Raw genomic sequence first — 24,885 nt, 5'->3', positions numbered from 1 at the left:
TGGGAATTCGCACTTATTTAGTACTTGACATATATGATACACACGATTATACGTTTATTCAGGCTTGCTGATAAAAAAAATAAAATTCAGGCTTTCTTCGTCGTTTCCACATTCCAAATATTCTGTTTTCAAGGTTTGTGAGGATAAAGACGAACAGGAAGGCCTTTTGCAGGAACAGGCAAGGGATCTATAATAACTTTCTCATTAGGAATCATGGCTTCCCACTTGAACCTTTTCACCAAGTTGTGCATGAAAACCAATATTTCCATTTGTGCATACTCTTTTTCAGGACACATCCTTGGTCCTCCTCCAAATGGCACAAAAGTATAAGGAGCTGGTCCTCTTCCTTCAAATTTCTCTGGCTCTGGGAAGCACTCTGGATTCCTATGTGTCGAACTTGCATTCCAATACAACTGCACCAACACCAAAACACATTCAACAATTCCATTCATCTTTCCTCTTATCTCACTAACACACTTTTTCTTATATATTATAGGACCATACTTTCATGCATTAACAATACCTTCCAGCCTTTTGGAATAAATCCATTGAACATAAAGTCATTCATGGCTTCCCTAAAAGAACCTTGGAGTGGAGGGGCAAGCCTCATTACTTCACAAGCTACATTCCACGAATATTTCATCTTCTGGATGTCATCCCAATTCAACAATTCTCCGGGACCTTTCGATTTTGCAATCTCCATTTGTTCTGACAAAATTACAACATAAATCAAACAAATCATCATGGAAGAGTTTACTGTCAGGAATGTATTTTTTACGTTGTTAATCAATAAAAATCATCCTTTATATAACTTTTAAGATAATAATATTAGTTCATGGTTAATAACGATGTAAAAGATATACTTATTCATGTTGAAAGAAGACGAAGCAAGAGAGTGATATACCCTTATAGACATTATCATAAATATTGGGAGGGAGCTCAGCAAGGTATTTGACGACAAAAGTGCATGCAGAGCTTGCAGTGTCGTGGCCTCCTATCAACAGGCCAAGGATCTTGTCAGCAATATATCGATCAGCCATATACTGTCCATTCTCATCGCATGATGACAACATGTGAGACAGAATGTCTTGTGTGACTGAGGCTGTTCCATTAGCCAAGTCCTCCTTCCTCTGTCTGATAATCTTCAACAGCTTCTCCTTAATGATCACTGAGGCCTTGATGGCTTTGTTGAACGGAGTGCCGGGCAAGTCAATGGGCACTGACATGATTCCTGGGGCTATTTTATTGAAAGACTCTGCCAAATTCGCCACATGGATCGGATCATCAACGTTCAAGAACAAACGGCAAGCCACCCAGAAGGTATAGCTGTGTTGAGAAAGTTGGTGAACATGAAGGTAAACATTGCACCAAATGGAAGAAAAAACATGCATGCAGAGTAAACAACGTTAAACCAAACAATCTAGGATCAGATGTTTCGTTTTTAAAAGTTTGTTTTAATACTAGGTTTCAAGTCAACATCAAGCTTGTCACATGCAAGTAAGGAAACCATGCACAACTCCATTAGAGTCGAAAGAGAAAAAAGTTAAAGAGGAATAAGCACCTCTTGGCCAAGGGGAAGACGATGACAGAGGTGTTGTTCTCCCATTCTGAAGCGAAGTGTCTTTGGGCGACGGTGTCCATGATACCAACGTAACCTTGGAGGGCTTGGGCGCTGAGGAACTGAGGGAGCATCTGCCTCAGCTTCTTGGCTTCAACCTTAGAGCTGGTTTCAAGCGATGATGGGAATATCTTGTTCACATTGTCTGGCCACCAAGACACGACCAGTTTGTTTTCGTTAGAGAACAAGAACTTGTTGCATTCAGCTTCACAGAGCATAACTGTACTCTCTCCAAAGAGAGAGGTTTTGAACACTTTGGAAGAGTACTTGGCCATGCGTTCGTATATGAACTTCTCTGGATGCCCTTTCCACCCCAATGATAGATACTCAATACTCTCGCCGATCGCCGGGAACCCCATATTTCCCGGCGGCAAGTTAGGGTCAGAGGACTGAGCATAATGGCTATAGAAAAGGAAGAAAAAAGCGACAGAGATGAGGGACACAAAGAGGAGCAGAAGGGAGAGATAAAACTGCTCCATGTTTTTACTTTCTTTTCGCACAGTTATTTTTCTCTCTTTCTGGCGCATTTATAAGCTCCAGAAAATTTTTGATCGCAGACTTTCATTTATCATAATGTAGCAGATGAAGGAGGAGTATCTTCTCTTTCTTAGAAGTTTACTGAGAATTGTGTATTCGTGCTAGTGCTACGGTGTGCTCGTGCGAAGCGTGTATTCATAATAAATATTTCTTTTTTTGGTCGGCATAGTTATAGTAGGAACCTGATACTTGACACATACACTTAACAAACAAACAAATTAATTAATATTTTAATTATTTTAATTTTAATTTTTTATTTAAAATATTATAATATTATTATAAAGGGTTGTTGAATAATGTTATTTACTTTTGTTAACAAAACATTTTCCTTCACAGTAACAATGTTGGAGGTGAAAAGAATTTTTTTGTATAGAGTGCGTATAATTTGAAAATTTGGAAAGTAATAATTTATGCTTAATAATTTTGTATTAAAAATAACTTATTTCAAATAACCATACTTGTTTTTTTACATTTCCAAATTTTATACCATCGTTTTCTTCACTCATCAAACTGTCCGGAAAGAGGAGAGAAACTGTGTGTGGCAAAATTATTTCCTCACTAAGAAATGAATAATAATATTGGAGAAAAATTGTCTAGTATTGTTAGTAAAAAAATATATTGTCACTTAATAATAAATTGGTTTGTATAATAAGCATATTATTAACTTTTAAAATAAATAGAAAATATTTTTTTTATCAATATTATGAAATAGTTTTACGATATAATTCATAAACTATTATTTATATTAACCATAATTTCTAATTAATTGGTAGTATGAATTTAGTAATAGGAGTAATATATAGTTAATAAATCCTATAATGAGTATCTTAATAGTTATAACAACTATAATTCCAATTAATTAATAATACAAAATTACCAAAAATGATATGATCTTCTAATTTTATTTTTATGAATATAAACCCTGAATTTTAATGTTCTTCATGAATTTATAGAATTTATTCTATTTATAAATAAATACCTTAAACTTTAATTTTTTAATTAATCTGTTTTTAAAACAAATGCCTAAAATCTTAAATTGATCAATTTCTATGAATAGGTTCAGCACTGAAAACTAGTACAACAAATTTCCATAAAGCTGAATTATTTAATGTGTACGACTGATTCAGCTGAAGTGATCCGAATCAGCATGCAGAAGGCCATGCAGTATGCCAACTGTCTCCTTTTTATCATCAATTCATCACACCTGTACACAAAATATGCCACGTGTCATCTTTCACAAAAAATAATATAATATCCATGAAGAGCTTTTTAGTTATCCATGCATGTGTTAAGAATAATAATAAAAAATAACAGTAAAAAATTATAATAATATTATATAATTGGAACTGGTTCTTTATGATTTTTAAAAAAAGCGTCTCTGCATGCATAAATAGTGAAAATTAATGATTAAGGACACGTCATTTTGTTGTGCGCATTTCAGATTGACAAGTGGCATTAAACGTTGCAGAGTGACACCTGGACACCCAAAATAATCTATAGTCTATAGCATCAAAGATTCCGACACTCTTTCGAAACAAAATTAAACTTTTGGATCATTCAAACTTTCTGTCATAGCAAATCTAAATGTCTATACTTACATGTGCTTACAGATTTAACAAGCATAAAATACAATTACAACAATTTTTTTTTAACTTTTGTTTTAATCTCTGAGTTTTTAATTTGGATTCCTCTCCTCATGAGTTCCAATTATATTACACTTCCATTGTTACTTCTATCACTTTCTTCTCTTATTACTTACTCTCATGTGTTACATGTCTATGAGCATTCCACAAATGATAACATTACTTCAGATAACATAATCCACACTTTTTATATAATCACATTATAATTTTTAATATTATTATTTTAATATCTTTTTATATTATTTAATTTTAAATTTATTTTTTATTATATATATTTATTTTTAAAGTCATCACACTATATCTGTTACATGAAAACAAAAATGATCAAGAACGACTTTACACGAGTTCTGATTTGGTCAAAACAAGTAATGGAAGGTTTGACTACAAAAAATATTGGTTCTGCAACTTACACTGTCCCACATTCTTCCACAACATTTTTTAAAACCATTTGTTGAATTTCTAAACATTTACCTGGTGTTTTCAAATTTGCCAAAAACAATGTGTTTCTTTGAATTATACCCTAACCATTGCTCTCCCTCCCACGTTGCTCTCTCAATGGAACACCTGCTTTAAAATCCTTAGGGAAAATTATTGATCTGCTTGCTATCCTTTTTATAAGACCCTAAATAAGCACAATTTTTTGAGGAAATATTATTATTTTGGTAGAGTTAGAATTTTGAATCAAGAAACGGCTAGAAAGTATCAACTTAATTATTGGGACAAATGATCATTTCTTGAAATATGGAGATTCTATTTTTATTTTATTTCCTTGCAAACGATACAAGACATATAACTAAATTTGTATTTATACACTTTTGAAATTCAAAATATGGAGAAATGTTTTTGGCAATTTGATAAAGAGAGTATATCTCTATCATGGTTATTTCCTGCATCTTGCGATCTTATCATGAATTCACCAATTCTTGTGACGATCATCTTTAAGCTTATCAAACCTTGTTTGTGGCGCCTCCCTCTCTTCAGGTTTTCATTGTTATTGTTTTTAATTGATTCAATTTCGTAATCCTAAATTCTTTATTCTATTATTAGTTCTATTTGGAATCATATCAACCTTTCAATGACACATAACAAGGGTTGTTGTCAAAGACTTTCATCAAACATAAAGTTTTGATTACACATAAAACTTTCATTCTTATTGTTAAACCCACTACCATTTGCATCATTCTCACGCTAACCTCATCTTCAAAGTGACCAATTTATCAAATTGATATTGTTCCCGCCGGTTGACCTGGGTCGTCTTTATGCGTGGCTTGTCCTCACGAGCTAGGACACCTTCGTTCTACCTCGTCTATGAGTACCTGAAAAAGAAGAACAAAGGGGCGCCCTCGCGGCCGTTTGCACTCCGACAATCAAGTCAGCTAGCGAGAAACATCAAAGGTGACGCACCCCCGTATCGGAACACTTGAGAATGCTCTGAGGGTGGTCGAAAACTGTACTAAAGAACTGAACTGTGTTGCCCTAATTGCCTTGTGCTCACAGTGGGTGCGCCGTCAAGAACAACTAGGGTTTAGTGCTCTGTGTAACTATGAGAATTAGGTTAAAGCTTGTAAAACTGTACCTTACTAGGGCTCTTAGTGCCCTTTATATAGGTGGAAACTAGGGTTTACCTTTGCGCTGTTGCTCTTATCTAGGGTTCCTTGGAGAAGGTCCTTATGCCGCTATTCCTAGGATCTGAGCGTATCTGGCACATGGACTTCCCTTATCTGGAGTGCAATGAATAACCTTGTGGCCGCTTGGGTTCTAACTTGAGTGCCGTATCTCTCGCGCCATCATACTTCGTGGGTGCCCTAATTAATCACGTGTCATGCATGCAGCCTTCCTTGGAGATCTTTAATGAGCACGTGGGCATTGTCACGTGCCCCTTTGACTCGATCGTTTATTCTGTGCGGAGGGTTCCACAACGCCGCCACCCAACTTAGGGTTATTCCATCGTGTGGGCCCTCTTCTCTGCGAAATGCTTCTGTCACGCGGATTGACTCTTCGGGCGATGTCTTACTTAGGCGATGTCTCGCTTGGGCGACGTCTCGCTTGGGCGACGTCTTGCTTAGGTGATGTCCTTCTCTTAGGCGATGACTCATCTTAGCGGCGACACATCTCGGCGATAACCGATTATGTATACTGCAGAACGCCGCTTCTACATATGGCGACTATGTTGACTTCTTGACCACCTACCTTCCTCTTGTCCACGTCATCACACCCGATGACCTGGTCGGTACAGATATCAACAATACATTTTTTTTATGGTGACTTACAAAAAACCATTTATATACAACAACCACAAGGTTTTGGTTGTTGATTCCAACCTTGTGTGTAGATTACAAAAGGCTACATACAACCTCAAACAAGTTCCACGTTCTTGATTTCAAAAGCTGAGTATAATTCTATGTTCAAATGGTTTTACGCACACTAAGAGTGATTCTTCCTTATTCACTAAATTTGTTGGTCACTCTACTTTATCTGTTCTTATATATGTCAATGATATAATCATTAAAAGGTTAAAGTGGTTGATAGTTAAAATCTTAGTAGCTAATAAAACACGAATTTAGAAACTAGTTTATAATAAAAGTTTATTATAAAAAAACTACTTTAAATATCAATAATTTTTTAGTTTATGAAATGATATTTAATTTAATTAATATAATAACTAATTATTTTTTATCTTTAAAATTAGTTTTTATTTAATAATTTTCTGTAGTAAATTATTTTTATCACAAATTTTTAAAAAATATTTTTGAGTATTAAATTTTTTCTGGGTATACAAATATGTCAAATATATAAAAATATACTAAAATTTTAAACAAATTATATGCCGATTTATATACATGTAAAAAAATTGAAAGCATAAAACCCCAATACAAGAGTAAGTTCCACCACTACTTATCATTAAATATAATTTCTAAAACACTTTTTCTTTGTCTCACGATAATCATTCTACCTCAAAATCCGTCTTATTCAATTTCATTTTTTTTTTTATAGTGTAGCATGATATTTGTGATAGTAGTATTAAAGAATGGAAAAACCAAGGATGATTATTTTTAAGTCCCATAAATACAACCTATATTACAAATAAATAAGGAGAGACATTATTCAGACTTTAGGCCATAGAACTAGTGCACAAGGATTGAGATTGGTTGAGAATATCAAAATATAATTCTGTTTTCAAGGTTGGTGAGGATAAAGACGAACAGGAAGGCCTTTTGCAGGAACAGGCAAGGGATCTATAATAACTTTCTCATTAGGAATAATGGCTTCCCACTTGAACCTTTTCACCAAGTTGTGCATGAAAACCAATATTTCCATTCGTGCATACTCTTTTCCAGGGCACATCCTTGGTCCTCCTCCAAATGGCACGAAAGTATAAGGAGCTGGTCCTGTTCCTTCAAATCTACTTGGATCAAATTTCTCTGGCTCTGGGAAGCACTCTGGATTCCTATGTGTCGAACTTGCATTCCAATACAACTGCATCAACACCAAAACACATTCAACAATTCCATTCATCTTTCCTCTTATCTCACTAACACACTTTTTCTTATATATTATAGGACAATACTTTCATGCATTAACAATACCTTCCAGCCTTTTGGAATTGAGAATCCATTGAACATAAAGTCATTCATGGCTTCCCTAAAAGCACCTTGGAGTGGAGGGGCAAGCCTCATTACTTCACAAGCAACATTCCACGAATATTTCATCTTCTGGATGTCATCCCAATTCAACAACTCTCCCGGAGCTTTCGATTTTGCAATCTCCATTTGTTCTGACCAAATTACAACATAAATTAAACAAATTATCATTCAAGAGTTTCCTATTAGGAATGTATTTCTTACGTTGTTAATCAATAAAAATCATCCTTTATATAACTTTTAAAGATAATGATATATATATTAGTTTATGCTTAATAACCATGTAAAATATATGCTTATTCATGTTGAAAGAAGACAAAGCAAGAGAGTGATATACCCTGATAGACATTATCATAAATATTGGGAGGGAGCTCAGCAAGGTATTTGACGACAAAAGTGCATGCAGAGCTTGCAGTGTCGTGGCCTCCTATCAACAGGCCAAGGATCTTGTCAGCAATATATCGATCAGCCATATACTGTCCATTCTCATCGCATGATGACAACATGTGAGACAGAATGTCCTGTGTGACTGAGGCTGTTCCATTAGCTAGGTCCTCCTTCCTCTGTCTGATAATCTTCAACAGCTTCTCCTTAATGACCACTGAGGCCTTAATGGCTTTGTTGAACGGAGTGCCGGGCAAGTCAATGGGCACTGACATGATTCCTGGGACTATTACATTGAAAGACTCTGCCAAATTCGCCACATGGATCGGATCATCAACGTTCAAGAACAAACGGCAAGCCACCCAGAAGGTATAGCTGTGTTGAGAATGTTGGTGAACATGAGAAGGTAAACAATGCACCAAATGGAAGAAAAAACATGCATTCAGAGTAAACAACGTTAATGTTGAATAAACTTTAATGAAATTTGTGGGTTTTAAAGTTAGAAGTTACTAGAAAAGTAGAATGGGAGTTTGGAGATGTAAAAGGTCAAAAGTTGTGAGTGGGATTTTAATTGTGTTGTTAGTGGGGTTTTAAGGCCATAATGAAGAATTTTCTAGAAGAGCTTCCTAAAGCCTATAAATAGGATGCTCTCTCAATTGTAAGATACACCACAGAAAGAAATACAATAAAGAGAATTGCAAAGAAAAGTGTTTCTTTTAGAGAGAATTTAAGTGTGAGTGAGTGTCTATTTTTTTACAGTTAAACCAAACGATCTAGGATCAGATGTTTCGTTTTTGAAAGTTTGTTTTAATACTAGGTTTCCAGTCAACATCAAGCTTGTCACATGCAAGTAAGGAAACCATGCACAACTCCATTAGAGTCGAAAGAGAAAAAAGTTAAAAAGGAATAAGCACCTCTTGGCCAAGGGGAAGACGATGACAGAGGTGTTGTTCTCCCATTCTGAAGCGAAGTGTCTTTGGGCGACGGTGTCCATGATGCCAACGTAACCTTGGAGGGCTTGGGCGCTGAGGAACTGAGGGAGCATCTGCCTCAGCTTCTTGGCTTCAACCTTAGAGCTGGTTTCAAGCGACGATGGGAATACCTTGTTCACACTGTCTGGCCACCAAGACACGACCAGTTTGTTTTCGTTAGAGAACAAGAACTTGTTGCATGCAGCTCCACAGAACATAACTGTTTTCTCTCCAAAGAGAGAGGTTTTGAACACTTTGGAAGAGTACTTGGCCATGCGTTCGTATATGAACTTCTCTGGATGCCCTTTCCACCCCAATGATAGAAACTCAATGCTCTCGCCGATCACCGGGAACCCCATATTTCCCGGTGGCAAGTTAGGGTGAGAGGACTGAGCATGATGGCTATAGAAAAGGAAGAAAAAAGAGATAGAGATAAGGGACACAAACAGGAGAAGAAGGGAGAGATAGAATTGCTCCATGTTTTTCCTATCTTTTGAGGTTTGTGTTGGTATGGTGTTTGGTTATAATTGCTCAGAATTTATAAGAGCTAGCATGGTATTTGGTTCGGCTCTTTCGGGCACGGGCGAGAAAGTTGGAGATACGGTGAATTAAATATATACTCTTGAGATTCGCGAACAGCGAGTATAGAGATTATGCATTTGAATAGTTATGTTATGTGGAGCACATGATTTATGATTTGGTTCCTTTGTGTAGCTATTATCTTGCATTGACTTTAATATTTTTTGCATTGCACATCCCAGTATTTGCGATCGTTGAGTACGAAACCATGTTGTGATGACTTTTGGCATCATAAGTGAAGAGCCAAATCTCAGTAACTTCACTGGCTAAAACCTCTGGTCAAATTTGACTCAACTCAGAACATTTTAATACTAAGTATTCAGTCAACGTTTCATATGTTAAATTGGACTCTAACGAAGACACGTTTGAGTTCTTTCCCGAGAAAATGTCAAATTATTACCATTGAATCATAACTTTTCATTAAAAAAAATGTTATCACTTCTAGTTTATCAACATTTCTTAAAAAAAAATTCAAAATACAACTTTTAATTTAAGATATCACGTAAAAATCAAGATACCACATTTTTTAATTTAAGATAATAACAAGTATTTGAGTCTTTTCTCTCCTACACCTTCAAGCTCATTTTTAATGAATGTGGGACCAAATTAACACTTAAAATTCTAGTATATATGAATAAAGATAAAATAATAAAAAAAGACATAAAGATAGGAAGATCCCTCAAATATTTTATTTTATTATATGTATTCTTTGTTAAAAAATTAGTTAAAAGAAGTAATAATTATTAATTCTCTTCATTTTTATATTGTTATTATTATTATTTTGAAATTCTTATACAAGTATATTTAAATTACTTATTAGTATTTTGATAATCAAAACAAATGAATAATCGATTCATTTATTATTTAAAAATCAAGTTATAAAAATTATAAATATACATTAGTTAAAGAAAATAATAATGATTAATTATTTCTATTCTACTATTCTACTACACTACTACTATTATTATTGTTATTATTATTTTTTTAGAATCTTATCCAAGTGGATATATTCAATTCACTTATTTAGACATCACCATTAAGATTCATTTGCAAGAAGTATACAACATGAAGTATACAGCATAAGATAAGTGTACAGCATAAGAAAAGGATATTTTTCTTTGCACAATTTGTCTAACTACTTTCTATAATTCCCTAATATGCATATTTTTTAATAAGAAAAAAAAATATAAATAAAAGAGTATATGGGTACTTCAGGTTCTCTATAAAAAGTTAAAAAAAAAATAAAATTAAAATCCACAAAATTATAATATTTGTACAAAATTTAAAATAATATTAATAACTAACAATAATCTGAACATATCTCGAATTGTAATTATCATATAAAGCATAGAATTTTCAATAAAAAAATCTCTCACCTTTAGAGTTAAAAAACTAACATAATCCTCGATAATGTAAGTAAAGTTGTTAACTTGAGAAAAAAAAATACTATTGAAATTAGGAATTAGGTTTAGGGTTAGGGTGACTCTAACCAAATTTTCGTATATTGTAACAAATCCTAATTTATATATAATTTCATAACCCACCACATTACATCTCACTAATATATAGATATAATGATGGTATAATTAATTCCGGCAATCCATTTGTAATCTTAAAAATGAATATATAATTTATGCAAATGAATTAGAATAAGAGTGTCCCGTGTGAAATGTAATATAGCGAAGATCGTGTCTAAAACGTTGAAGAAAAGTGAAATGCACGTAGCTACTATAAGCTCAAACCCACGCTCTTACCACTATCAAACCAACCTGTATTCATCTGCCAACTCAACATTTCTCTTTTAATTATTTTTTCCTTTTAATTAAACCAATTTTATAGTGTTAATTAATCAATTGCAGAGGCTAGTGGAGGTATATGCAATCCTATGATATTCGATATGTTTGTCACTACTTGTAACATGTGATCTTAACTTATTTTTGCTGTTCTTTTTATAAAACAAAGGGTTTGACACTAATTCTTATCTTATAGAAGTGACATCCCTATAACGTGCCAATTATTAAAATCATTCTTAACTTGATGGATTATAATTCTATAATGGTAGCTTGCAATCTCTTCTTATATCTCATTCTTTTTTCTATAATTTTCTTAAATTAATTCATTCTAATACTCTCTCATCTTAACTCTTCATTTTTACCCAATTACATAAGTTTTCATTGTTTTTACAGATTCATTAAATCATAATTCATGATTATCTTAATTTTAATATTAACTAATTAAAAATATACTAAAGATCATTTCTAATTTATTAATAATGTAAAGGTTCAAGAATCTACTTTTGATTAAATTATAATATAAATAGATGCAACTTTAATATTATAAATTAATTATGTAATACTGAGTTAAATTTAAATTCTACTTTCTTGTGGTTTGAAATAGTTATATTTAAATTTATTGAAAACTATTCTCATTAAGTTCCTCTTAATCTCACTTTTAAGATGTATTTATTACTCAGAAATTATGACTTCATGTTTATATCTGATTTATTATAATGTATGAAGAAAATTGTATATAAAAAAAGGTAAAAAAAATCTTATTTTCTTTTTTATATATTTACGTCACTTCCATGTCTCTCTAAATTACAAACTATAATCGTAAGATTCTATCTTTTGTAATATAATTACGTACAATAATATACAATAATTAATTTTGATAATTATTATTTTTATAATAAAAAATTAACAAAATGTTATATATAGATACGTAACTCATGAGTTATAATGATCATAATTTTTTTTTATTTCTTTATATTTTAATAACCTAGTCAAATTATATTACATTTTTACATATATATTTTTTCTAATCGTGTTTGGACTATCTTATTTTATTATATTTTAGTAACATAGTAAATTTTATTAGATTTTTACACATTTTTTCACATATTCATTCGGTGGACCCATATTTTAATAAAACATTATTTCAAATATCTAATAATTATTACAGATATGATACTGATCTTTCATACAGTATTATAGAATTGTATCAAATTTTTATTTTACAGGGGTTTTGTGATTTTATATAGTGAAACGTTTTTCTATGTTTTATTTTTTCGTTTTGATTTATTTCTATGTTATTTGTTGATACACTCTTTTTGATAGTGTTGATCTTTAATTTCATAAAAATATAAAATATCAAGTTTCATTTTTTAAGCAATTGTTATTCTAATAGCTTTCAAAATATTTGATTGTGAGGTAAGTTTTCTCCAAAAATATTTAAAATTGTGGTGTGGGTATCTTATTTGGAATATTAAAGAGCATTAGTTGAATTATAGCCAGATTCAAAATGCAATGAAGTTATAATTTATAGTTGGTGGAACCAATGGATTCATAGATCTGTCCTTGATACCTTGCGAGCACAGATTAGTCGGAATTAATTTACAGTTTAATTTTCGTAAGCGTTAATCAAAGCTTTCTAATTTCTATATAGTCAAAGTTTCCACATTTTTATAAAGAAACGTGGTATAAATGGTTTCATCAACCGATTATTTTATAAATCATATCAGATTTTTTATCATAAACTTAATTGTAATTAATATTATAAATGTTCTGGCAAAGTTAATTTGAATTTTCTTTATTTCATCTTATTTGAAAAAGGCGGAGAGAATACACTAAAAAAATCATTTAATAATAATTAATTTAGAGATGAAAATAATTAATCATATAAATTAAAAAATTATTAATGTTTAAAATAAATTTATTATTAATAAAATTTTATAAAATAATTTTTAAATTAAACATTAGTTAGCAAGAGATTTTAATTATTAATTACTTTAAATCTTAATTTTAAATTAAAAATTAATTTAAAATATAGTAAGTAATTAAAATTTTAATAACTAAAGTTGAATATTAAATATTATTTTATAAATTTTTATTAATAATAAAAATTAATTTAAGTATTAATAATTTTTTAATTTATAAAATAATATTTAACCTAGTTTGATTAATTAATTTTTTTTAAAATTAGTTGTTATTAAATAATTTTCTTGTGTTAAAAATTTTCTTGATATTATATTCTTAATTATTAAGTATTAAATATTTATTTGTACTAACATTATTAAAAATAATTATTAATTAAATATATTTAAAATCGCCTTTTTATTTAATTTGCATCAAATTTTTTTAATTTTTTAAATATAGTTTTTTAATCAAATTTAGTTTTATCATATTTTCATCAAATTTAGTTTTATAAGTATATGCTCACTGAAAAACAAACATTCATTCCCCTCAAATTATTAATTAGTTTATTCTAAATTATTATAGGACGTGGTTAATGACGTTTGGAGGGCGATTTAGGTTGGTGTTGTGAGTGAAATTTGGAGACATAGGAACTCGGTGACCTTCGACATAGGCGTGGTAGATGCGCTCGAGGTATTTGCACTGGTAAAGGTAAATGTTTGGTCTTGAATTTTTGCAAAGTCCTATTGTAATTCCTTTACGTACCCCAACTGGGTTTTGAACCCAGTGGATTGTATGAGACTGGTTGTGTTAATGCTTTCTTGAGTTTGGTTTGATTGTTCCTTATTTAAGTTGGAAGGTGTTCCTTAGTTGGAGGTTGGTAAAACGCTAGCTCTTTATGTATAAGGTTGGACCATCCCTAAAGTGGTTCCCATTTATTTATTTATTATTGCTGATAAAAAAAATGGTTCATCAATCTTTAAGTCACGTATAATTTTTTTTTTTTAAATTGAAAAAAATTAATTATATTAAATTAGTTTTACCATAAAGATTAGGTGAGGATTGAAAGACAATGACGAAAGGTGTGCGAGTTTGCCATATTTAATCGTTCAAAGTTTTTAAAAACTATATGTTATCCAATATTTTTTATATCCTTTTCTGAAAAACTATTGTAAAAACTTATTTTTAAAAACCAAAATTATGAAGTACACTTAGAAGCCACAAGTGTTGAGTCTTGTCGGCACAAAATGATCAATTATATTTTAGTAAACCCTAAACAAAAGCCACAGTTTAAAATGTTTCACCCCAAATATATATCACCTACAAATTTTAATAATTGGCTTCATTATCTTTTATTTATTTATTTATGCATCTATTTATATAAATTTCAGTCAAGTCTCTTAATTTAAAAATGTAACAATATCATTCTTTTAAGTTTAATTATACTTCTCAAATTTAAAAATAAAATAGCAAATATTACTTTCTTTTATTGAAATTAATGTCCTTAATTTTATAGATTATAGGCCCTTTAAAACAATTAGCATTATTCTTCTCTTTTCTGTGTTTCGAACTCTCATTGCAATCTTGAACTTTTGATCACATGGCTCATTTGTTTAGGCTTGGATTGGTTCTCGGTTGCGGGATATGGGCTTTTACTTGTCTTGCTTGGTTGGGTTCAAATATCGGTTTCTTGACTCGTAATCAACTCTCCGATGATGAAGTCATAATCAATTTTCTTAATTATAAGATAAAAATCACTTTATTTACCTTTTAAGTAGATCACCTATTTATGATGCTCACTTATTGAACTTTTTGTTGAACCAAGTGGTGTTCAATGTTTTGAAGAATCCAAATCCTTTGAAGGATGATGAAGCCTCTGCTTTGCTTGATGCTGCTGTGCTGATTTATAGCTTTGTTCTGGGGTAGTTCAATGTTGTAATCAACCCTTAGATTAAATCTCAAAGCAATTAGCATCTCAATCTTTAACAAAGCAAAATGTTTTTCAAACTAAGTTGAAACAACCGATTGTTTTGCCGAAACAACCGATTGTGCAATTAAGAGTTTGTTAAAATTTGATAACAAACTATATCTTTGAATATATTCAGAAAAACTGTTTTTAAGGATTAAGAATCTTGAGACAAAGTTTCTATCTAAGAGTTTTTCAAAAGTTTTTCTGAGATTGCTTAAGAGCTGAGAGATTGATCAAAGTGCTGAATAGAATTCTACTTGTATTGATTTCAGATATTCATCTGTAACAAGTGTAATCTTTGTAAACTGCTGAACAATTTGTTTGTGTGTGCTACTGAGATTGGCTGTGTGTTCTTGAGGTGTTCAAGATCAACAATCTTAGTGTTGGTCAAGGAGAGTGTGTTTCTTGAGGTTTTCAAGGTCATTCTCTTGGTTGTTGTGTAAGTGATCAAGTGGTGATTGCTTAGTGGATTTCCTCAGGGTTTCTGAGAAGACTGGATGTAGCTCTGGATTGGAGTGAACCAGTATAAACAACTGTGTACATTTTCTCTATCCCTATCTCTTTACATTCAATTTTGTTAATTTGGAACTAGTATAAACAACCGATTGTTTCGCTAAAACAACCGATTGTTTTTCCAGCTTTGTGCTTTTGCTGTTTGTTTTGGAAAAACTGAATCCTTAATCAAGGTTCTTTCAAAGAATTTTCATTCTAAGTTTAAAAGTTTTCAAAAATCTTTCTTAAACAATTCACCCCCCTCTCGTTTAAGGCCATATATTCTAACACTTTTTACTTTTTACACCTTTTAATTATTAAATACACTATAAATATTTTGAGCCTATTTATTGAGCTTTGATACCATATTTCTTTATTTTATTATTTATTTATTTTAGTTTAACTTTTCGGCTACTAATACCCTATAGGTTGAGGAGCAAAAGGAGGAACCTGTCCGAGGAGGGACTCACGTCTGATTAGCTAGTTGGTGAGGCAATAACTTACCAAGGCGATGATCAATAGCTGGTCCGTGAGGATGATCAGTCACACTGGGACTGAAACACAGGCCAGACTCCTACGGGTGACAGCAATGGAGAATTTTCCGCAAAGGAGAAAAACCTACGGAACAATACCGCGTACGACTTCTCGATTTTTCGATCTTCCAGTCTAGTCAATACATTATACATTAGTAATTAGTTATAAATTATATTATGAGTAAATTAAAAAGTTTAATTGATTTTCATTACTAATATGTGATTAAATAAAATAACATAAATAGATTAAGTCTTAATAATTTATAGAATTTGCATATTTGTATAAATGTTCCGTACAGATGAAGGATTTCAATGGATTTACTGAAAAACTAGAAAGAAAGAAAAATACAAAGAACTAAAAACACATTGGTAAATTTTATATCATGTTACATTCCACATTTAACAAAACACCACCTTAATCTCCACTTTATTTTATCTATTATTCCCTTTATTTTGTGTACATTTATTTGCTAGATATAAAAGCTATAAAATTGTATTAAGAGCAAACATTTTCTTTCCTGCACCTACATAGTTATTTTCTGCACTTCCATGAATTTTTAATTTCAAAACTATCATCTAAATTATGGATTTTGAAATATATTTATTTTTTTAAAACAAATAATTCAGAAAATATTTTTGAATTTAAAAAACACCTTCCAAATTCTACCAGTTAAAATATATTTAAAAATACTATCTAAATTCTATAATTTAAAATATAAAATTATATTTTAAATTATAAAATTTGAAAAATATTTTTTGAATTTGAAAATATTTTCTAAATTCTACAATTCAAAATACTTTTATTAAGTATCTTGAATGAATGGTAGAGTTTGAAAAATATTTTTGAATTCAAAAAATATTTTCTGAATCTTTATATTCTATATTCTCAGGCAGAACACAGAGAGGTACATTCTTAGTCCTTGGCCCAATCGATAAACATGTGGAGATTCTGGTCACCTTGTGCTTTGTTCTTGATGACCATTTCCATCAATTTCGTAGATCTTCCTTTGATTTCCTCATCAACAAGTAGTTGCTCCACCTTCTTTTTTATCTCTTCCTTTGATATCAATCCACTTTCATCCCTGTCAAATCCAACTCCAACCTTCCACACATCACAGATATATGTCTGGTTCATAAGTTGATCACTGCAGAATGGCCAACACAAGAAGGGCACCCCATTATAAACACCTTCTATGGTTGAATTCCAACCACAGTGGCTAATGAAACATGCTATGGCAGGGTGGCTCAAAACCTTCTTTTGGGGGGCCCAACTGACAACTTTACCTTGACTTCCCCGAAATTCACATGCATTCTTCACCTGCAAACCATTGTCTTCACGCACAACCCAAAGGAAAGGCCTTTTAAGGAGGTCAAGTGCAAGAGCTAGTTCATTGAATTGGTTTGGTTCCAATGACACCATGCTGCCAAATGAAACATATATGACAGATTTTGTTGGCTGCAGGTCCAACCATTCCAGACAGGTTCTGTCTTCTTCACACAATGAAAATAATATGTTGTGCTCCTTTGCCATCAAAGGGCCTATTGGTAGGAGCTTTGGTGATGTGAAAAAAGCTCCAGCTTCAAGATCAAAAGTGGTGTTACAAAGCCATTTTTCTGCTAAGTTCAGATTTTTCATCTCTTCCTTCATGTGGAGGAAGAAGAAGGCATTATCCAAGCAGTACCATGGCATGGCAGCTGCCTCCATCAGAGGCAAATTAGAGGAAAGCTGTATTTTCAGGTTTTTGGTAGGGAGTCCTGAAATACCAGAATTAGGAAAATGATGCTTTTTGACAACTATTTGTACTAAACTCTTAGATGATAAATTTAAATATAAATATATTTTAAAAAAATTATAATTAAATAATATGAAAAAATATTAAAATAATAATATTAAGATCGTAATGTGGATGTTATATATATCATTAACCAGCCAATTAGTTACTCTTTAAGAATTTGTAGTGGATAATGGGACCGAGATTCGTTCCAGTGGAAAAGCAACTGCAGTTGATGAAGTCATAATCCAATAACAGCTTAACTTATATTATCTTCTATAACTTTAATAATAATCAAAACTCAGTTGAGATACAATAGTTAACAATTATATATATATATATATATATATATATATATTACTTTTTGTTTTTATTTAATCTCATAAGAAGAAATTGAATTCTTCTAATGAAAAAGTGAGAAGTTAATTTTAAGTTTAACTTAGTATTTTAAATAGTAAGATTTCATTGTTGTTTTTAATTAATATGTGATTTGTAATATAATTTAAAAAATAGTTTAATTACACTTTTAGTGTTTTATATATTGTAATTATAGAAATTTTAATATCTCAAATTTTAATTATGTTAATTAGATTCTCAAATATCTCAAACGCGTAGTTTTGATATGTTAGCTTCAATTTAATCAAATGCATATTTCATATATTACAGCAGTAGAATTTTTATCCTCCATTGAATAGGCCAACACCATTTTTATTGATTTATATGAAATAATATATACATTAGGGATTAAAATAATAAAATTGTAAGTATCTCAAATATGCAAAAAAAAAAAAATCAATTTAAGCAATTGGGTAATCACGGATTATTGTACTTATGGAATCTAATTTATGTCTATGAAACTTAATTAATTTTTTTATCGGCTATGAAATTTAATTGATACAATTAAAAAGTAAGATTTAAAACAAAGTATAAATACGAGAAGTAAAACTGCAATCTATCTGTGTCCTTTTCTAGAGTTTGGAATTCTAGATTTTGCTGATATCATGCTATCTCAAAAATATTAAGTGGTGGACAACTTAGCAAAATCTATCATTATTAAAACTTTATGAAAAGTAAGAATTGATTTCTAAACAACATTTTTGATAGAGTCTAATAACAACAAAATAATAATGTCGGACTTTTCCATTTGTGCGAAGTATAAAGTGTAAATGTTTAATCTAACCTAAAACTAATTCTAAAAGTTAAGCCATCAAGGAAACGATGTAAAGCTTCGTACAATGATGAAAAGTCTCCAAAACCAGACCAATAAACGACGCAACACAATTTGGCAGCATATGACAAGAATAATATAGGAAAGTACTAATCAATTCATAATCACTCAAATTTTCTTCATTTATCTTAGCAATTTTAAATGTATTTTTCTTCATTTATCTTAGGATTTGAAATGTGAGTTCAATCAAAACTTGAAGAGTATTATATATATATATATATATATATATATATATATATATATAAAAAATACACGTTCATTGTTTAAAGTTTTAAGTTACAAGTTGTGTTTTAACTTTATTATATAAAATATTCATGATTTATTGGTTTGAATAAAAAACTCTAATAAACTGGTACAATGAATGCAAAGGTGAGTAATTGAATTTTGTATTTTCTTAGGATTTCAAGTTGGAAGATTGATTCCACAAACAATCTATAAAAAACACTTATATGATTAGTGTCTTGACAATTTTGATAAGCAAATTGATGAAAGAAGGGTTTATTTGTTTCTTACCAGTTTCGGAATCTATGGTTCCTTGATGAATAAGGGTCTGAATGGAGTTAAAGGATGCAAGAGAAGTTGCTGAGGCTGGCCAGAAAAGAGCCCCTTTGATTCCCAAGTGATGGGCAACTTCGAGAGCCCATCCCATATTCTTGGTGACAATAATGCAAGAAATCTTGTTGTGAGTGTCCAAAGCATTGACATCTTGTATGAGGTTGGGAAGCATAGCACGCATGGTTTTGATGGTGGTGGAAATAACAGTGGCCTGGTCCTTTCTATCATCTTCAGGATCCACACCGTCAGGGAGAGACACCAACTTTATGTCTGAGTCCATCGCTTTGCCATGCCTTGCCCTCTTCAGTTTCTGCAAGTTTTCATCTGAACTCAAGAAGGTGATTCTGCAGCCGTATGGGACCAAATCCTGGGCGAACTGCAGAAGGGGATTGATGTGCCCTTGGATTGGGAAAGGTATGGCAAGAAAGTGAGGGATACCCATAGCATTTGAATTCATACCTGTGAGCTTCAGTGAATGGCTTTCTTACCTTTTTAATGCTCGCTAATTTATATACTTCTCGTGTTGCCTATAGTACCCATAACAAGTCAATATATAATGGTTTCAAACATTCTTTTAAAGTGTTTTTTTTTTTAATTTGTAACTCATATTTTTCGTGAAGGGAATCCGTATGCTGATAAGTTGGCTAATTTATGATTTATTCATAAAGAATTATTTTATTGGTATAATAAACTTTCATCTAACCTGTACTTTTTTAGTTCTCTAGTCGATAAGACCTACTCGCTAGGATAGGCTCGAAATGACTCTGATACCATATTACGAAGTGAACTTTAAGCCTAACTCAACCCCATAAAACCAGCTCATAGGGTTGAGGTTTGCACCCACTTATATACAATGAAAGGCTCTAATCTCTAGTCGATGTGGGATCTCCAACAATATTTTTTTTATGTGATGACATATGATTGTTGTTACTTGAAGTGTCAGTCTAGCTGAGATGTCAAGTTGCATAGTGATATCTAACATGAATTTTTTTTATAAAAAACAAACAAACTTGTAACATGTTATAAGTTAATGTAAAAAAAATTTATTAAATAATAATTAAATTTAGAAACTAAAAATAATTAATCATTATATATTAATATAGTGACTAAAAATTATTAGTATCCAATATAATTTTTATTATTAATAATATTATAAAATAGTTTTTAAATTAGTATTTAAATTAGTTTCTAAAAATTTAATTATTAGTATTTTAGATTTTAAATTAGTCTCTAAAAGACTAATAAAGACTAATTTAGAACACAAGTAATTAGTAATTAAGATCTTAATAATTAATAATTAGATATTAATTTAGAAATTATTTTATAATTTTTTATTAATAATAAAATTTATTTTTGATATTAATAATTTTATAACTTATAAAATAGTTTCTAATTTAATCAATATAATCAATAATTATTTTAGTATATAAAATTATTTTTTTAACAATTTTCTTACAATATATAAATTGATCAATTTTCTTGTAGTGTATAGATTAATCTAAACTCATTAAATAAGAGTTTAACTTATTTATTTATTTATTTATTTAATTTTTTTATCCACAAATAATAGAATAAATTAAAATCCTTATAAAAAAACACATTTCACAAATAAGTCATGGACCATCAATTTTTTTTTTCTTTTTTACTACATAACATACTTAAACCTCGGATGAAATTTTGCGTACATATTCCGTCTGAATGAAAAACCGAAGACCAAGAACTTCCGAAGGTGACATTGAATCGTATGCAGACTAAAAAGAGGTGGTTTTATTTACATGAATGTTGATCAATTTCAAGCGTGAGCAAGGGTTTGTTTGTTTGTTTGTTTGTTTGTGGTGAGAAGGAAAAGAAGAAAATAAGAAATGAGTAATATGAAATTGGACGCGTGCAAGCTTGCATGTGTAGGTATGGTGGTCCTCCATCGTTGCAATCTTCTAACCCTAGTCAACACGACATGTCCCCACACATATTCTAAAAGGAATGAGCCAATGGTATAAGAACAATATTCCTTTATTATATTTAGACAATAACAATAAATATAAATTAATTTTTTAAATTTAATAATAATAATAATAATATATTTAGTGTTAAAAGATTGTAAAACTTTTGAGAGATATATCTATAATAGCATACATGGTAATAAGAAATTTCTATGAAACACATTATTTTTTATTTATATCTTGGACAAATCAAAATCCGATTTTTATCAATAAAAAATAATAAATAAATAGAAATTGAACATTATTAAGAAGTGTTTCGTTTCAATCAGAATAAAAAAAAAGTGTGAATATTATTTTTTAACTTGTAAAATAAGTAAATTCAAAAAGTTTATAATAGGAAAAGATGACCGTTCACACTTACAAATTCAGTCTACGTAATTTTCTTAATGAACAAAGAACTTTATGGTAGGTTAATATTTCATCAAGTTTATATAGACCATTCTCAAAATCTATACTTGTGTTAGTAAGAATAAAATGTGTTTTGTTGAAAATATAAGTAAATAAATTTTTTGATTTATTTAATAATTAATTATGACTTTCATATAGTAATAATGATTAATAAAGATGAGACTATGTTATCTAAATAATAATGATTATTGGCATATATGTTAAGTTGGGGAAAACAAATATAATATGTGAGTTTGATTTAATGAGTTTTTTTTTTCACGAGAAAGTTGTTTTTTCATTCCACTAATCTCATTCTCAATTATTGTGTTGCAAGATGGGTTTTGCATATATGGGGATTTTTATTTTGTGTATGGATAATTTATGTAGCCTCAAACCTTAAATTTTTTACTGGTTATTAATAAATTTTTTTTTACAAAATTAATGAATTTAGTATGTATTATAATTTGAGATATAACAAAAAATTGTTTAGAATTATTATACATAAATATTATATATAAAGAATAAGTGGATGTTGTATAAGATTAAGACACCCCAAAACCTAAAAGTGTCTTCTTAATTAAATTCATTCAGATAAAGAAAAAATATATATAAAAAGAATAAGTGAATTTACTATAAAAATAATTCTTTAGCTTCATTTAATGGGAATTATTTATTAAAGTGGTTAGATAAAAAATTGAAAAGAAAGAATTTTTTTTTATATATAAAAGTGTTGTCTTCCACTTTAAAATTTGTGTTAGGCAAAACCGCGTTAGTGGTCTGTTTATAGTAATTATCGTACTTTTACGTGAAAAAGGGATTTGGGTAATAAAGTAGTGTAAATTATAATGGTTGAAATTCAATTTCTTGACCATGTTAGACCAGTATGATGGCTTTTTATTCTATTAATTAAGATCTCAGTGTTCGTTTCTTTTTTATATGTTTTTTTTCTCCATCTGAAAATAACTATAATTTAAAAAATAAAATAAAAATATATACATATATATTAAAATAAAATTATTTATTTATCAATGGATATATTACTCTTATAAATAAATGTATTAGTTTTATTTATTAAAAAATACTGTAAACAGAATGTTCAAAACAAATGTTTTTTATTAAGACTTGACCGTATCTAAGAATGGCAACCACGCCTCTTTGATTTTACCATTAGTTTAATTAAGTTTTAATTTGTTTTATAAATTTAAGTATTTCTAATTAAATTTATTAAAAAAAAATTATTAACTTTTTAGAAGTTTTATATTTTTTATTGAGTCTCTATTTTTTGATTTATATGATATAGTCATTATTTTGCATCATTATTACTTACGTGTATATGAAAAATGACATAATTAAATTTTATGTAGTTAATAGATTTAGATATTTTTTAATTAAGTTTTATTATAAAAATTTGTTCTATTAAATATTTAAAATCTTTTTATTTTTAATTAAGTTTTTATTAGATTTGGTCGTTATATAATTAATGTAATTTTTGGATTTTGTTGTCTCAATTATAACACCACGAATTTAGACAACTCAACAATAAATATTTAAATTTTGATTATGTTTATAAAAAATGATATCATTTTATTTTTAAATTAAATATAGAAAATAAATCAAATCAATCGAAACACGAAATAATCTCATTTAATAAAAATAACTAAAATTTAAGAATTTTATTTTTTTATTGTCAAAGTTCAGATAATTATCACAAAATTCTATTTGATGATAAAGACTTAATTAAAAATATAATTTTTTTAGATAATTAATATAATATAATTTTTTTAATAGATATTTAATTAAAAGTATCTGAATTTATAAAAAAAATTGAAACTTAATTTTATTTATTTATTTTACATATAAAACATATAAGAAAATATGATAAAATTCAAAGTAACTAGCAAGAAAAATTAAACAGAACAGCAACTCAACAAATTTACAATTTTTCAATACAAAATTATATAAAAATAACCAAATTTATAAACTTTCATAATTTCGTGTCGGTCGTTCCTTTTTCCATTTTCAGTTATTTTCATAGTTTAGTTTTATAATTTTCACCTTTTACATCAACCAATAATTCTCAATTAATATATGTTTACTAATTTAAACAGGTCATCTATCGAATAATATTTATTGTATTTTTATTTTTAAAAATAATATAATTTAATCATTGTAGAATAGATTGAGAAAAATAATAATTAGAAAATAGAAGATTTAATTGTTGCAAAATTTTATTAAATCTTTACATTTTAATCATAACAAAATAATTATAAAATTCAATTTGAACTATTTTAAAAGTAGATGGCGACATATATTTTGGATTTCATATCACGGACTCTCAGTCTACAGTAATCCATCTCAACATTAAACAATACAACTAGAGAGTAAAAAAAATAAGTGAAAAAACAATATTTTTATTGGTAATGAATAGTTTAATATATACTAAATAAAAATAAACTAAAGATACAATATTTTTAATTTTTTTTTTATAAAACTATAATAGTGTGTTTGATAAGAAAATTTTGGAGGGTATTTACTTTCAACAGAAAATTTAATTTAAAAGGTTTAATAACAAAATATGAGTTGAGTATTTTTAAAATATTAAAATTTTATAAACTTGTGAGTAATTTGATTATTTAAAATTATAAATATCAAATTTCATTTACAAAAGTAAAAATTGAAATTATATACTCTTTTCTTTTATATTTATGTTTTTTATCTATATTATTTTTTACTTGCGGTTTTGTTAAATCAATCTGAGTAGATGAAAATCTGTGAAGCGTAATAATTAATATTAGTTTCCATCGTTGAACAGCGGTTCTTAAAATTGCTATTCGTCGATTCATGGTTTACGCAAAACCTATAAAAGAGCTGACGACGTGAAGAA

General features: G+C 29.4%; 3 protein-coding genes across 3 annotated transcripts; all 3 read right to left on the bottom strand.

The window, feature by feature from the left end:
- On the bottom strand, positions 1 to 2,181 carry LOC137827039 (beta-amyrin 28-monooxygenase-like). Its single transcript, XM_068633239.1, has 4 exons — positions 1,562 to 2,181; positions 905 to 1,326; positions 524 to 708; positions 1 to 413 (listed from the first exon to the last, which is right to left on the bottom strand). The coding sequence occupies exons 1-4, from the start codon at positions 2,143 to 2,145 to the stop codon at positions 129 to 131; spliced, it is 1,476 nt and encodes a 491-aa protein (XP_068489340.1). The 5' UTR covers positions 2,146 to 2,181; the 3' UTR covers positions 1 to 128.
- Positions 2,182 to 6,819: 4,638 nt separating this feature from the next.
- On the bottom strand, positions 6,820 to 9,325 carry LOC137826724 (beta-amyrin 28-monooxygenase-like). The gene is made up of 4 exons (XM_068632821.1): positions 8,738 to 9,325; positions 7,777 to 8,198; positions 7,386 to 7,573; positions 6,820 to 7,275 (listed from the first exon to the last, which is right to left on the bottom strand). The coding sequence occupies exons 1-4, from the start codon at positions 9,271 to 9,273 to the stop codon at positions 6,976 to 6,978; spliced, it is 1,446 nt and encodes a 481-aa protein (XP_068488922.1). The 5' UTR covers positions 9,274 to 9,325; the 3' UTR covers positions 6,820 to 6,975.
- A 7,080-nt stretch (positions 9,326 to 16,405) lies between these two features.
- LOC137824207 (UDP-glycosyltransferase 83A1-like) lies at positions 16,406 to 20,221 on the bottom strand. The gene is made up of 2 exons (XM_068629734.1): positions 19,573 to 20,221; positions 16,406 to 17,814 (listed from the first exon to the last, which is right to left on the bottom strand). Exons 1-2 carry the CDS (start codon positions 20,069 to 20,071, stop codon positions 16,973 to 16,975), a joined length of 1,341 nt encoding a protein of 446 aa, XP_068485835.1. The 5' UTR covers positions 20,072 to 20,221; the 3' UTR covers positions 16,406 to 16,972.
- Positions 20,222 to 24,885: the final 4,664 nt, after the last annotated feature.

The sequence above is a fragment of the Phaseolus vulgaris genome, chromosome 8 (assembly GCF_000499845.2).
Source record: "Phaseolus vulgaris cultivar G19833 chromosome 8, P. vulgaris v2.0, whole genome shotgun sequence".
Classification (NCBI taxonomy): domain Eukaryota; kingdom Viridiplantae; phylum Streptophyta; class Magnoliopsida; order Fabales; family Fabaceae; genus Phaseolus; species Phaseolus vulgaris.
This window is presented reverse-complemented; position numbering and strand designations above follow the sequence as displayed.